Source organism: Gracilinanus agilis, chromosome 1 (assembly GCF_016433145.1).
Source record: "Gracilinanus agilis isolate LMUSP501 chromosome 1, AgileGrace, whole genome shotgun sequence".
In the NCBI taxonomy this organism is placed as follows: Eukaryota; Metazoa; Chordata; class Mammalia; order Didelphimorphia; family Didelphidae; genus Gracilinanus; species Gracilinanus agilis.
In genome coordinates, this window is record NC_058130.1 from 58,542,622 (window position 1) to 58,558,455 (window position 15,834).

At 40.4% G+C, this 15,834-nt stretch overlaps 1 protein-coding gene across 1 annotated transcript in view; it reads right to left on the reverse strand.

Annotated features, from left to right (window-relative positions):
• Nucleotides 1–273: 273 nt before the first annotated feature.
• The window catches only part of FGD5 (FYVE, RhoGEF and PH domain containing 5), a 172,969-nt gene continuing 157,408 nt past the window's right edge, over nucleotides 274–15,834 (reverse strand). Inside the window, exons 13-20 of the mRNA XM_044667716.1 lie at nucleotides 14,602–14,681; nucleotides 12,158–12,257; nucleotides 9,473–9,610; nucleotides 8,642–8,771; nucleotides 8,108–8,238; nucleotides 6,175–6,303; nucleotides 2,334–2,482; nucleotides 274–1,788 (exon numbers count right to left, since the gene is read on the reverse strand). Coding sequence (XP_044523651.1) covers nucleotides 1,752–1,788; nucleotides 2,334–2,482; nucleotides 6,175–6,303; nucleotides 8,108–8,238; nucleotides 8,642–8,771; nucleotides 9,473–9,610; nucleotides 12,158–12,257; nucleotides 14,602–14,681 — 894 coding nt within the window. The 3' untranslated portion in view covers nucleotides 274–1,751. The remainder of the gene's footprint in view (nucleotides 1,789–2,333; nucleotides 2,483–6,174; nucleotides 6,304–8,107; nucleotides 8,239–8,641; nucleotides 8,772–9,472; nucleotides 9,611–12,157; nucleotides 12,258–14,601; nucleotides 14,682–15,834) is intronic.

Sequence of the window (15,834 nt, forward strand, 5' to 3'; positions counted from 1 at the left end):
TATATATATATATATATATGACAGGCACTAAAAATAGTAAGTTAGGAACATGGAAAACTTCTTATATAATACCAGGTTGGACAGCTTCTTTTTTGTCACATAATTGGGTGTAAAATTCAGTAGCTTAACAGAATGTGACCTGTAGAAAGGATAACTGTCTCTTCTAAATTGTGTTTTGGTTTAATAGGCCTTATTGGAGACATTCTATAAATTGCTGACTAACATGATTTCCAAGGAGAAAATAATAAACATGGATAATCCGTTATCTTTTGAATCAATAATTCAACTTTTAATGCAAACATTAAAGAAAGAAATGCAAATTAGAAAGGAAAATTTCCCCTGAAAACATTGAATGTGGCTAACTCTTCGAAGTGGTACTTTATACAAAGGTTTATACATAAATGCCTTTTGGATTTTTGGATAGATTATCAGTAAATGATACTAGATTGTTTTTCATTGCAATGAGAATAACATGAATTCCCTTTCTCCTCCCCCCCCCCGCCCTCCCAGCCCAATCTGATACATACATATGTATGTATAGAACTTGGAAAGACTAATGAGCAACACTGGCAGCACAAGATGATTTTAGCCTCAGGAGTTCAGAAGCATCGCCGTGCACCTTCTGACATACTTTAGCTTCATTCCAAATGTCTAGAACCATTTGCTAAGAAAATGAATTAATCTATTGCATTTGCTCTTTTCTCTCTCTCTTTAAACAAAGCAGGCCATAATAAAGTAAAATTACCATTTTCTAAAGTAATTATAGATTCTATTAAGTACAATCCTAACAATGAGAGTGGCATCAGATTTAAGTTGTTGGGAGGCATACAATAAATTAAAATATCCCTGTGATTCTTGGCGTCTCCAATGTGATCTTCAGGGGAGGCAGCATTAGCTAACATTTAAGTTTTCAGGATTAGTGCAGTTTTAAGAACTTCAGTGGAAGGAAGGAGTCTCTCACTCAATAAATTATTCCATTATTTATGTAACATTTATAAATGGGAAGAGAGAAAATACTCCAGTCCCTTCCCACTGAAGTTCAGCTCTTCTGTTGTATCATGGGGTGCTACATGCATTTGTTCCCTCATTGTAAGGGAGAATGATTATTCATATGCAGGATATAATAGTACTTGGAATAGTACTGGTGGCAAATTAGTCCACAGGACTCTATCTGTTATTTACTTAAGTAAATTACTTGGAAAAAATGAAATAGACTGTAGTTCAGTAAAACAATAAAGTGCTTTAAATGAGAGTGGCTGTTACTGCATCATTTTTTACTTCACCATAGGCACCAAAATCCACCAAATTAAGAGCTGATAGTATTTTACAATAAGTAAAACTTGAAAAGCCTCATTTTCTACTAAATATCCAGTACTGTTAATGTATCTGACTTATTGAACAATTCTTTTTTTTTTTTAAATCAAGTTGTTTTCCATGTCCTTATGTCGTTAAATAAGCTTCCTAGTGGATAAGGAAGAAAGTTATAGCATAGGCTGAAGAACACGTTAAGATGGAAAGGAGGGGACCATAAATATTACTTATATTAAAGTTTTCACTTGTGAATTTGTATATCAAAGGGGGTTGAAGCAAAAAAACAAAAAAAAAAAAAAAAGAGAAGACCCGCTTTTCTGATCCAGTGTGTATGTCCAGATGAATTGAAATACACCGTGTAGAGCTTCTTGAAGAAGGGTCTTTTGGGGACCTGTATAAATCTAAGAGTCTCTAGTTCAAGTCCACTTGAATGATTACTGCTATAATACAGTTGCGTCTTTCATGGCTTCAACCCATCTGCAAAACAGAGAAGTAGAGAGCACATTTTACTTGTTGGATATAATAACTTAATCCTTCACAGTATGTTTATGATTATAAAGAGCTTTCTGTGTATTGGGTGGTCTGTATGTATGTGCAGAGCCAAAGCAGGCAGGGCAGGGATTATCATCCCCATTTCATAGATGGGGGTTCTGAGCCTCAGAGTGGTCACATGATTTGCCTGTGATCACATATAAAATAAGCAGCTAAAGTGGGCTTTGAACCCATTTTTCTGACCCAAAGTTCCAAATGTTTTCCTCCAGCCTAAAAAAGTATTGTTTTAAGAGCATCAAAGGAATTTTCAAAGACCAAAAATGTTTTCATTTTCATTGTTCTGTAACATCTAGTCAACTTGTTATAAACATGGGAACTCTCATGATGACAAAGACATGATTAGTTGTGCTGCCATTTGCTAGGGAGGTACAAAGACAAACTCAAGGGACAGTGGATGAGCCCTTTCACTTTGTGGGGCTGTAGGAGGGGGGAGAAGAGTATGTGATTATAGACTGGTTAGTTCTTAGTACCTCTGTGCTGAATTGGTATCCTCTGCTTTGAAGCTGTAAAACAGAGTTTGCTTGTGGTAAAGATGAAAAACAAGTCCTAAGTCTCGATTTCCTTCTTCTGGGGCAATGGTGAAGCCCAACAAAGGTATGCTTTCAGTAGCTACTTTATCCTAAGGTAAAGGGAAAAAGAGAAAAAAAAGTTAGATACTTTACCTCAAATAGGTATTATGCACGTTACCCTCACCAGTTTATTTATGGTGAGAACCCCGAGTATGGCATCTCGCCATCACGTGGTAGGATGGGAACCATGTTTTTTCATTTTTGCATTTCCCCCAGGGCTTGTTCACCACAGGGCCTTTGTACAGCAGATTGTAGAACAAGAAGGGAATTTAAAGGCCATGAAGTCCATTTTACAATTGAGGAAACTGAGGGCCAGGCACTTGCCCAAGGTCAAAAAAGCAGTAAATAATTCTGGATTTGAACCCAGATCTTCTCACTCTACTAGTAGGCAATCAGTAAATGTTTGTTGACTTGTGTTAAATATATGCCTTGTATATTCCAAGTAGAGAATAAGCACTGACTCTCAACCATGTGCGCCAGATGATGTTTGGGTTGTTATTTCTGAGGCTGGAGGGGTCAGTGTGGGAGAAGGGCATTACTCCATGTACTCTACTCTAGGGATAAGATTGGGCTTCTGTTCTGTCTTTTTTTTTTTTAAACCCTCACCTTCCATCTTAGAATCAAAACTGTGTATTGGTTCTGAGGCAGAAAAGCGGTAAGGGCTAGGCAATGAGGGTTAAGTATCTTGCCCAGGATGTCCCATTTGTGGGCTTGGCTCTGCATCCACGGAGCCACCTCGTTCTATCCCTCTGTTCTGTCTTTGCTCTCTCTGGATCCCTCCCACAGCACATTGCAGGGCTCCCGACTCCCTTTTGTTCTTCAGCGCAGTCTCTTGTGCCTCAAGCATGGTGCCCAATCAGATCACCCCCAATAAAACTGAATGGTCAACAAGCTGATAATTAAACAGGCCAGGTAAATACCATCAGCCTGTCAAGGTGTTATCAGTAAGCATGTTCACACTCGACATAAGGCGGTGTGGATGAAGCCCCCAATAGCCCTTGATTCCAAACAACTGGGAACCTGGCAAGCCTACACAGTGTTGGGCATCTCGCTCAATGCGGCGATTACCTGCTTTTTGAATGCCTTCCCCAGTGACTTTGTATTACTCTTTGCTCCCTTTCCAAATCCCTCTGAGGGTCCATGATGCCCTCTCTCTTCTCAGTTTTTAGAGGTAATCGAGGTAGCCTTTTGTGAAGATTTAGACCTCCAATGGCCAGATGGGCCCAGGGCTTACATATAAAAAATTATATGCTTTCTCCTTGAGGAAAGGGTTACTAATTTTTTTCTGGAGAAATAAAAATAAATCCAAACTCAAAAGAGACTATTTTTTAAAATTAAGTACAATTAGCCCAGTTTTCCAGTGTGTGGCCCTTTATGCAGAAAACCCACTACCCTATTTCCTTAAGTCATCCAGTTTGACGTGGGCCTGAGACTCTTTGGAGTAGAAAGGTGGGTCAGGCACTTCTGGCTACTTGCACCTCTCCTCCATTTTTTTAACATTGTTTTAAATGAGAAATGCAAAAATTGTGGACTACATGGACCACTGACCTCAGGATGGAAAGCTCCTAGAGGTAAGTATAATCCTTGTTCAAAGATCAAATAGGGGAAGAACAGCCAAGAAGTCCTCTGAGAGCCTTCCTCTGTAAAGCAGTCTAACTCCCCAACCTTCAGCACTCTGACAAGATGCAGTTAGCAAGTACTTTTAAAAAGCTGATCTGTCAACTATCAACAATTTGGAAATAGGCCTTGATCAATGACACATGTTAAAACCAGTGGAATTACACATCTGCTATGGGGGGATGTCGGGGGGGGGCGTGAAGGGGAAAGTAGGAGCATGAATTATGTAACCATGTTAACTTTTCAAAAAAATAAATATTAATAAATGCTTTAAAAAAAAAGCTGATCTGTTGGTTTTGAGAGGTGATGGTGGCCCTGGAGGCTGAAATCCTCCATTCATCTATCCAACTTGTTCAGTCTAGGCCAGGACTGGGCAAGTGGCTCTCATAAAGCAAATTTAGGATAACTCTCTTCTCCAGAGGGCAGACTGGGAAAAATATGGGTTATTTTCCCTAGCTTTTCCCACTATTGTCAAATCAACAAATATTATAATGTGGGTTAGAGAATGAGGGAGAAGGATAATACTAGTACTCTAACGTCCTATATATGCTTAAATTTCTGTGCTCCCAAATGACAACATCTCAGAGTTTGGCACATGGAGTTGATTGAACAGAGTAGAGGACTGCCAAAATTAGCAAAAGCCACATTGCTAGAATCTGGATCCATGATAAGGAATAGGAATGATCTGCTAAATTAACATAGCCTTTGCCCTGGCCTTGAAAATCCTTCGTAATGCTACCCTGTACTTTTCACAGCTGTTTACTAACAACATGCCCTTTTGGTATAGAGTTTAATGTACTCAAAGTTGGTAAGTTATCTCATAATTGTGTGAGTATTGATTTATGATTATATCATCAGTGCAACATACCCCAGTTTCAAAGAAAGTGAGCTTTGAGAACGTTAATTCACACCACTAATGAGTTCCACTTTAAACATCCTTTGTTCTTTGCTATCCCGAGCAGGCCACTGACCTTCCAAGGAAGGAAAGACCCTGTCCCAGTTACCCCCTCTTCTAATAGTTTTCCCCACCATCTTAAGATGGTGATCGATTTGCCAGTAAGGAAGATTTGAATGGACTTAAGCAATACAATTACTGTTTTCTTCCTCAAGAGAAATGATACAATTTTATTTGAAATGTGATTGTTATTGGTGATTATTTTTGTTACTCACACTAAATGGTGCCACTATGTTACCAAAACAATAAAATGATGGCCAATGATTTTATTAGAATAGGGAAGTGCTGGATGAAAAAATAACCCAATACCAATGAAGGTTAACATCTTCACTGAGATTTCTAGACTCAGAGTCTTGCCTTTTGACTCACTCAGAATCACACAACCTGTATTTTTTTTCAAAGACAGAACTTGAACCTAAATCTTTCTGACTTTGAGGCTCTCTTGTTATTTTAACAAAATTTTCTCAATTTGCTTAAGGTCACCTTGATAAATAAAATAAATTGGAGAGTAATGAACTTCTCAGTCTCTTTCTTCTTGTTGAACTTATTGAGAAATAAGGGCTGCCTTCCTGTGGAAAGGGAATATCTCATGCAAATCTCCTAGCAAATATTTGTATCCATTCAGCTGCAATGTCGGAAGTACTCATAATGATAATGATACACACAGGGGCCAGGAAACATGCCCTGTTTGCTCCAGCCCACACATGAACAACTTTCCTTATTGCCCATAATTCTTGGCTTTGGTCAGGTAAGGATTTATTTTCTACTACCTCACAGTTTTCTGTTTGACATGTGTAAATCCTGTCTTCCCAAAGAAATTGCAAGCTCTGTGAAAGCAAGAACTTCATCATAAACTAATATGCCCCAAGGTACCCAGCATATCATTGCTAGAGGATTTAGGACCAATCTCATTATTCCAATAGAATCTATGCTTTTGGGGGGCAAAGACTCTCTTTTTTCTATGTGTAGCCCTAGAGCCCAGCCCAGTGCCTCCTACATAATATACACGTAGTAAGTGCTTCTGGATCAATTCATTGAACAAGTCCCCTTTAGACACTGGATTGTGCATTTTTAAATGTGTTCATCTCATATTGGTATTTCAGGGAGTGAGCTTAAACTGAGGGCTTCCACCTGAGACAGAGAAGGGGTGTTAAATCTGTGTCTTAGTACCTCACTGGCCATATAGGTGTAGAGGACTTTGCCTTTGATGACAAACCAAAGCGTCTTCCAGTGCCGCTTGCCTTTCTTACGCCTGCTCAGATAGCCACTGATCGCAGAACCCTCTGCGGAGGCTGCCACCTGTCAGGATTAAAGCACACGAGTCATGGTGCCCATTGGCTGCTGAGGTGTTTCCCATTTAGGATATAACTATGTGAAGAACAGAACACACGTGACCCAAATTCAGGGAGGAAAAATAAGACAAAAGAATATCTTGAATTCAGGTACTTTGAAAAATGCCTAAGGATTCATTAAGAACACCAGACTGGGCAAAATAAGGAGCTGAGTAACTCAAAACACAGAATAATACAGAATCGCATTCAAGAAATCCATACAAGTCAACAATGGCCTTTTTTTCATAAAGTGCTGCCCCCTCATGGTACTATTAAAGACATTTTCTTCCCACCTAGAAGACCGATCTTGCCTATTGCTGTACCTCATCTGTGCCTGTTCATATCTTCCATACTTTAAAAAGAAACCACATTTATGCTACCTAATTAGGAACTCAAAGGTTTATGGCCTCTTAGCTTAGACTTTCCTGGAGCATTTATCGAGTTAGGTTTAAATTGGATGCTTAGAAGTCACAATGTTAGAGGTGTTCAGAATTCATGGAGTCCAACTCTCATTTGTCCGATGTGGACACACAGAAAGTTGAAGTGGTTTATCCATGGTTATATAATAAGTTAATGGCAGAGATAGTTCTAGCATCAAGGTCTTTTTTCCCATTATGCCAGAGAGTTCAGTGCTTTCCCCCATAAATGATGGCTTTGAAGCAATTAACAAACTTCTAAGAGATATCTCAAAAGAAAGACTGTGATGCCTCTTCCTCCTTCTCCTCCTCTAACTCCCCTCAGCCTCACTTAGCCCCAGCTAAAATCTCTAACTGCTGTTATGTTGAATTTTCCTTTGTCTGCTTGTTCTAAAACGTTTAGTGGAGTAAGCCACAACGAATGGGTCTTTTGGATACCCGAAATAGCCCTTACCAGTGGCCTGGGAAAGTCAAGTATTCAACTTCCCTTTACTATTTTGGGCAACATTTTTAAGATCCTTCACAAGACATCTATCTTGATGTTCATATGACCTGCCTGGAAGAATTGGGAGGGTGAATGGTTCAATGATGTTAATGTATTTAATGTAATTTATTGATCCTGTCGAGCAGATGGTAACTGGACTAATAAACAATTTTCTGACATGGGACACCAAATGAACATTGTTTATGACCTGGGCCAAATTCAGAGTAGTCCTTCCTAAAAATTCTTAATGATTCCTTGGGTTAAAAAATTGTGGAACTAAAAGGGATTCTTCTAAAATGCACTAATACAACAGCTAGCATTCCTTTTGCACTAAAGATTGCTAGTGAAGTTCAGCTTTATGTCCATAGATACCACCAATACTATTGGCAGGTGTAGCCTATGGGGATGGGAGAAAGAAGGAGCACAGGAGAAAGGAGGGAGAGACTTGAGATCATAGTCTTTTGCAAAGGCTGCCTTTCCTTTATCTCATTCATTTTCCTACCTCCTGGTAAGCTTTAACTCAACCTCACAAGTCAAATTTGCATTGTAGAAGGGGAGATTCCACAACCTCTTTTCATGACCTCTTCAGCCAGTTTTTTCCTTCTAAAGCCTAGCCTTTTAATTTTTAGTTAAAAAAAATGTTGCAAGGGAAGGTTAGGAAAAATTGAGAAGAGGTCTATGGAATAAGGTTAGAGAAGCAAGATAGTTACCTGGATTATTTTCCATCTGTCTGATATTTCCTTCAATATACAGTTCCATGAAATTTGCCATCAGAACAAATGATAAAGATGCCAACAGAGCAAAAGCATTTGTTTTTATCAGTGTACACATATAGTCCTCCCTGGCGATACTTTTCATTGCCTTGGCCTTACCTCTGTAAGAGCTGAAGGGATTTTCTTTTGTTTCTTGAAGGCTGAGGGATTAATGCTATGGAAGACAGAAGAGAAAGCACCACTGGAAAACCTAGATGATGACATAGGGAAGCTCATGCTGACTGGCCGCTCTATAACCAAAAAAGGAGGAAAAACAAGAGTTAACTGAGAAATACGGTTCAATGATAGAAAGGAACAGGGCAGTTAGGCCAGGGAAAGCAGGGCTTTGTCTTTTTTCTAATGTTGTTCAGTCATTCATTAAGTTGTTAATTAAGTTGACTTCATGACTGCCTGGACCATATTGTCCAGAGAATATTCTTGACAAAGATACTGAAGTGGCTTGTCATTTCCTTCTCCATAGCCACACAGCTAATAAGTGTCTGAGGCTGGACTCAGATCTTCTTGATTCCAGGCCTAGTGCTTTACCACTAAGCCCTCTAGCTACCCCTTTTACATTACTAATGACCAACAAAGAATTCTTTCCAATGTTTCCTTTGGCTTTTGACTTGGTTTCATGTTCATCACTTCTATTACCCTTCAGCAATCCTGGGATATCCCCGCCTCTTTTCTTTAGTTCTGCATAGCAGCCGTCACAGACTTTGGCCAGTCGGTCCTTGAGGTACTTTAGAGGATACTTATTTCTTGAACAGTTTCGACAAACAATCTGCAACAGCACAAGACAAGAGACTTATGGCATCATAGAGCTTTAATGCCTTAGAGATCAGGGATTCTTAACTTGGAGTCCATGCATATTTTTTAAACATATTTTGATAACTATTTCAACACATTTGGTTTCCTTTGTAGTCCTCTGTATCTTATTTTATGCATTTTATCTTATTTTATGCATTTAAGAATATTATTCTGAGAAGCAGTCTGTAGGCTTCATCAGATGCCCAAAGGGGTCTAGGATCTCTTATCTGGATAGCACAATTTCATTTCATATATGAGGAAACCAGTCAAGTAAATAATAAATACTCCAGACCAAGGAATCAGAACAGGTCTGTGAACTTTAAATCTTTCCCTTTCCATTTCTGTACTCAATTCTATACCATAGAAACTCCTCATCTTGTTGACTCATGGTTATAGGTTGGGAAAGAAATAATGCCCTACCCCCTCTCTGCCAATTCATATTTTTTCCCTCTAAAATGATTCTTTCTAAGCCCCCCTTATGCAAACCTTCTTCTCCAACCACAAAGAAGCTTTCTAACCTCAAGGGCTGAGTGTGTTTCCTTCAGGGCTTCCCTGACCCAGAGTGGGTCTCCCCTACAAATACTGTCTAGTTAGCTCCCTCCATCTCAGACAAGTTATGGACTTTTGTGTTCCCATTCTGGTAGAAAGATCAAGCCTAGAACCAGACCAACCTACCTTTCCACAAGCATGACAGTGATGGCGTCTCAAGGTGAGGGAGAAGTCACAGCCACAATTCATGCACATCATTACATGGGACACAGGCACCAAGGTAGGGGGCCTCTCACCCAGGCAGATGCCTAGCCTCTCTCGGATCTAAAGCAAGGGATAAAGAGGGAAAAGGATGCTCTATTTTCAGGCCCAGGGTTCTTTATTTCTGCCTCCCATTCCTCTCCTTCCTCACCCTTCCTCCAAAACATTTAGATCTCAAAGAGTTTGTCTTTTGCTTGCTACTGTGCTGGTAGATCTGGAAATCCCTCCCAACTAAAACCAGGCTTCCTGGATCTTTCTTATATCTTCCATGTCCCCTGTAAGGGCCAAGCATTTCCTTCTAAAGGGTAGCTAAACCAGACAAAACTCTGGGCTCTAAAGCCCTCATTTTCTTTACTAACTAATTGTAGCTGGGATAGAGGAATAAACATGGTACTGAGAGTTAGAAGACCTGCTCTAGTCCTGAATGCAACTAGGTGATCTTGGATGAAGTACTCCCTTCTCTGGACCTGCCTCCTCTGTAAAATGAAGGAGATGAATCAGATGACCCATTTTAAGATCCTCTGATTCTAACCTAAGAGTAAAACAAATAGCTGTGGTCTCCCCAGGTCCCATTCTTTTTTTTTTTTTTTACATTTAATAATATTTATTTTTTAGAAAAGTTAACATGGTTACATGATTCATGCTTTTACTTTCCCCTTCACCCCAACCTCCCCCCCCATTGCTGATGCGCATTTCCACTGGTTTTGACATGTGTCATTGATCAAGACTTATTTCCAAACTGTTGATAGTTGCATTGGTGTGGTTGTTTCTAGTCTACATCCCCAATCATGTCCGCCTCAACCCATGTGTTCAAGCAGTTGCTTTTCTTCTGTGTTTCTGCTCCTGCAGTCCTTCCTCTGAATGTGGGTAGCGTTCTTTACCCAAAATCCCTCAGAATTGTTATGGATCATTGCATTGCTGCTAGTACAGAAGTTCATTACATTCTATTTTACCACAGTGTATTGGTCTCTGTGTACAATGTTCTTCTGGCTCTGCTCCTTTCACTCTGCATCAGTTCTTGGAGGTCTTTCCAGTTCACCTGGAACTCCTCCAGTTTATTATTCCTTTGAGCGCAATAGTATTCCATCACCAGCATATACCACAGTTTGTTCAGCCATTCCCCAATTGAAGGACATCCCCTCCTTTTCCAGTTTGTTGCCACCACAAAAAGCGCAGCTATAAATATTTTCGTACAAGTCTGTTTATCTATGATCTCTTTGGGGTACAAACCCAACAATGGTATGGCTGGATCAAAGGGCAGGCATTCTTTTATAGCCCTTTGAGCACAGTTCCAAATTGCCAGCCAGAATGGTTGGATCAGTTCACAATTCCACCAGCAATGCATTAATGTCCTAATTTTGCCACATCCCCTCCAGCATTCATTACTCTCCCCTTCTTTCATTTTAGCCACTCTGCTAGGTGTGAGGTGATACCTCAGAGTTGTTTTGATTTGCATTTCTCTAATTATTAGAGATTTAGAACACTTTCTCGTGTGCTTATTGATACTTTTGATTTCTTTACCTGAAAATTGCCTATTCATGTCTCTTGCCCATTTATCAATTGGGGAATGGCTTGATTTTTTATACAATTGCTTTGACTCATTGTATATTTGAATAATTAGACCCCTGTCAGAGTTTTTTGTTATAAAGATTTTTTCTCAATTTGTTGTTTCCCTTCTGATTTTGGCTGCATTGTTTTTGTTTGTACAAAAGCTTTTTAGTTTGATATAATAAAAATCATTTATTTTACATTTTGTAATTTTCTCTAACTCTTGCTTGGTTTTAAAATCTTTCTTTTCCCAGAGATCTGACAAGTATACTACTCTGTGTTCACTTAACTTATTTATGGTTTCCCTCTTTATATTCAAGTCCCCAGGTCCCATTCTTAAGGGAGAAGGGGTATATCTTACATTGCTACAGGGATCAATACCTTGGAGGTGCCTAGGTGCCTTAGTTGCCACTGGGTGTGAAGGAAAGAAAAGTGCTGTTTCTTCTTTCCCCCAGTCCCTAGTGATGGGCAATAATAGACTATGGATGACCATGGCATCAGCATTATCAACTGCGGGGGGACAGGGTCTGGCTATGAAGCAACAACAGCCAACCCAACCAATATTTGTTTATTCAAGCAAGTGTACTGATAGGAATTGGGGAAACCAAGGCAAAAGTGAACCAGCTTCTCTCCCCACAAAAGTTTTTTTGTGAAACACCTACGTACCAGTGAGGAAAGTGTGAATGTTTACACCATAGAAATGTGAACTCTGGGAATTATCCTTGCAGGTATGGCAGGATAGTGATATGATGTTATCCAGGGACCTACACTTTTTAGAATCAGTCTTTGAAACTATAACAGACTAAAAATGTTCTCATCCATCCTATTCATTTTAGAAAGGAAGAAACTGAGTGGAAAAGTGATTTACTCGAGGTCACACAGTTAGAGAATGGCAGAATGGGGACACAAGGGCAGGTCCTGCTACTCTCCAGTGCTTCCTAATTATCCTTTCTAAGGATGATCCTGCCAAGAAGATGGCACAGCATGCCACCCTGATCTTCTGCCCCAAGGCCCGCTCTCCCATGGCCAGCATCCTCTTCTGTCCTTAGGCTCCCTGCTCACCTCAATGCTGTTATGGAAGGCAGCTAGGGTGTGCATTTGGTAGCCCTCAGGCAAAGCTCTGATGAGGCAGCTGTACCATTCATCCCTCTCTGAGCAGGAGCTGTGGACAAAAAGCAAGGGGGAAAGGAGGAGCTGTCAGTTCCGGCGGCAACAGCTGTGTTCCTGAGGCCCAGCCAGGGCTCCTAGCAGAATCTGACTTCCTCTGGCCCTATGATCCTGAGTGAGTCACCTCTTAAGGAAGTGAATTTTTTTTTTAAACAAAGGTGGAGTACTTGGCTGCTTTCATCATGAGATTCGAGGGGCACCGGGCAGCCCTCTGACACCAAAACAATTCTCATGACTTTCATAGCGCCTAGAATGTCACCACTTAAGCTTCATTTGTAGGGTATCATTGCATTTATAGCTGGATGAGACCTTACAGATAATTTAGTTCAGCAGTATTATTTTACAGGTGAGAAAACAAAGGCCCAGGGGAATCATTTGGCATCATGATTCTTTTGGGTCCTGGATAAATCTTCCAGGATCTTCAAGGAAATTATCACTTCTGACTTTGCAAAAGAAAATACCACAAGCCATTTTGAGGTAACATCTTAATAAGTATGAGCCTCATGAGAGCATCAGCTCCCATGGATTCAATTATCATCTCTATGCTGATGATTCTCAGATCTACTTATCCAGCCCTAACCTCCAGAATCACATTTCTAACTGCCTCTTAGCTATCTTATAGATGGCCCATAAATACATTAAACTCAACATGTCCAAAATTGAACTCATTAATCTTTCCCCCTAAGGTCTCTCCCCTTCTCAACTTTCCTGATTCTGTTGAGAATATCACCATCTTTGAAATCCAGACATTTGAAGCCCGGGTTCAAAACCAGATGTCAATCTCATCTTACTCTCTCTTAACCCCTCCCCTGGCTGTCCCACTATATATAATCTGTTGCGAAGTCTTGCTGATTCTACATTTGAAACATCTCTCATAAATGCACCCTTCTCTCCTCTGACACAAGTGACTTCATCACTCCAGGTCTGGATTATTGCAATAACCTTCAGGTTGGTCTCTCTTTCTGTGCCACTCCATCCTTCACTTAGCCTTTGAATTAATTTTTCTAAAGCATGGGTCTGACTGTGCTGTTCTTGCTTTGTAAATTCCAGTGGCTCTCTGTTATCTTCAGGATAAAATAGAAAATCCTATGTATCCTATGTTTTGTTTAAAGTCCTCTATAACTGGGTCCTCTCCTACCTTTCTGGTCTTCTTATATCTTACTCTGTGGTCCAGTGACACTTATCTCCTTACTGTTTCTCAAATGAGGCATTACATCTTGAAATTCCTTGAATTTCCAGACTGACTGTCTTCCATGCCAAGAATTATCTCTTTTTTCAACTTACTTCCTAGCCTCTCTGATTTGATTTCCATCCAAACCCACCTAAAATCCTGCCTTTTACAAGAAGCCTTTTCAGATCCCTTGCTTTCTGTCCTAGAATCTATAGTAATTATTGGTTCCAAGACAGAGCAGCAGTAAGAGCTAGGCAATGGGAGTTAAGTTACTTTCTCAGGATCACATAGCTAGGAAGTATCTGAGATCAAATTTGAATCCAGGACCTTTTACCTCTTATCTCCTGGCCTAGTACTCTATCCGCTCAGTCTAGCTGCCTCTTGATTCTCCCTTCAGGCTATTTTTACCTGTTGATTTTCTCCAGTTTACCCTGTATATATTTTGTTTTTACATAGTTGTTTGAATATTGGTCTCCCCCATTAGGCTATGAACTCCTTTGCCTTTCTTCATAGCCCCAGTGATAATCAGAGTGCCTGGCATATAGTAGTCACTTAATAAATGTTTGTTGATTGACTAGATATCAGGAAAAGGCCACAGGGAGGAGAGGGGAAGAAGAGGACGAGGAAGAGGAAAGAATTGTTGATGGGATGATAGGAAAGTTCTAAAAATAAATTGCCTTCTGACTTCACAGTTTTCATGTTTGAACTCCCCAAAATGTGTCTTCTGGTGGGGTCATACTGCTTACATCACTACAAGTTCTGGAAACTGCATCTAACCTCCCTGGGAAGGTGGCTCCGTTCAAGATGGTCCTAGTCTTGGGGAAGCTTCATGAAAGTCTAGAGGACTTTTTGTCCACTAGATGGCGATCTCTCCCTGTTTCATAAGGCAAGGGCTACCATTAGCTGTTTCTCTGATTTTTCAGCTGCTGTGAGCTCCTCTAGAGCCTACCTAACTTTATCAACTTCCCACCTCGATCTACTCAGTAGCTAAGGGCCATTGAGGCCCCTATACAGTGGCACCTTGGCTGAGAGAATCTAAACAGAGTTGGAAGATTTCGTAGTTGTTAGAACTATTTTTTAAAACTAGTTAGTAAAGAATGGGGTTTTCCCAGGGCTTCAGAATTTTTGGAAACGTTTACATTTCCTAGAACTTTTTACTCTCCCATACCTTGCAGACAGCATCAAGCAGGCCTCGGCTGACTCTATCTTCAGTGCATACGGGACTTTTTCCATCACAGGGCGGCTGACCTGGAAAACCAAAAGCCCACTGTAAAGGCTGGAGATGGAGGATAATCCATTGTCCTCACCCTCTTGGCTGGCTGTTCATCCTCAGGGACCACCAGGAGGGTTAAGACTTTTAAACTCAGTTACGTAGTTAGTTTCAGGGTCCTAGTCCGGGTTCTTCCATTAAAAAGCCATATGACATTGGATAAATCCTCTGACCTCTTTTGGGCATGTTTTCCCATCTATAAAAGACAAGAACTAATCTTGATAATCTCCAAGGTCCCTGGAAGAAATTTCCAAGGTCATCTAGTCTAGACATCTCGGTTTACAAGTCCTGTGTTTAGGTTGGCCATTTGGTGGGGAGAAAGGAAAATGGTTTTGATGATGACAACTTTCTTTCCCTCCTCTTTCTAAAAGTCATCTGTGGTCACCTGTGTCATTTTTTTTCCCCAAACATTTATTAATATTCATTTTTAACATGGTTACATGATTCATGCTCCTCCTTTCCCCTTCACCCCCCCGCACTCCCCCCACCCATGGCCGTTGCACATTTCCACTATTTCACCTGTGTCATTTTTGACTGTCCCTCCCCTCAGACTTTGGCAAAATTTATCTGTGGTTCCTACCACTTTGGAGCCTTCTAGTTCAAGCTTCACTGAGTCTACTTTTCCTAGGAGTGTCCAATACTGGAACCAACTCTTAACTCCCTGAAAATCCTCTACAAGGAAGGAAACTCCCACCTAAGGAAGTTGCCTTAGTCCACTCCAGTACAAGTTTAGAAATTCCCAAGGAAGAAAAAGCCGTAGTGCCTGCAAGCTATATTCAGTCCCACTGGGGACCCTACACCTTCCTATAATCTTCCTTCAGTACAGCTCAACCGTGACCCCATAGATGGGGCCTTTCCTGATCTCCCAATTACAAGCATTTTCTCCTTTATGAAATTACTTAGTATTATTTTGAGTATGCTTTATATTTGTTTCTTTGTGTACATGTTGTATCCTTCAGGAATTCCTTTATGTTTCTGTCTCCCTTTCTCCCTCTTTCCCCTCTTCTCTTTCTCTTTTTTCTCTGTTTCCACAACTTTCCTTCTTTCCTTCCTTCCTTCCTTCCTTCCTTCCTTCCTTCCTTCCTTCCTTCCTTCCTTCCTTCCTTCCTTCCTTCCTTCCTTCCTTCCTTC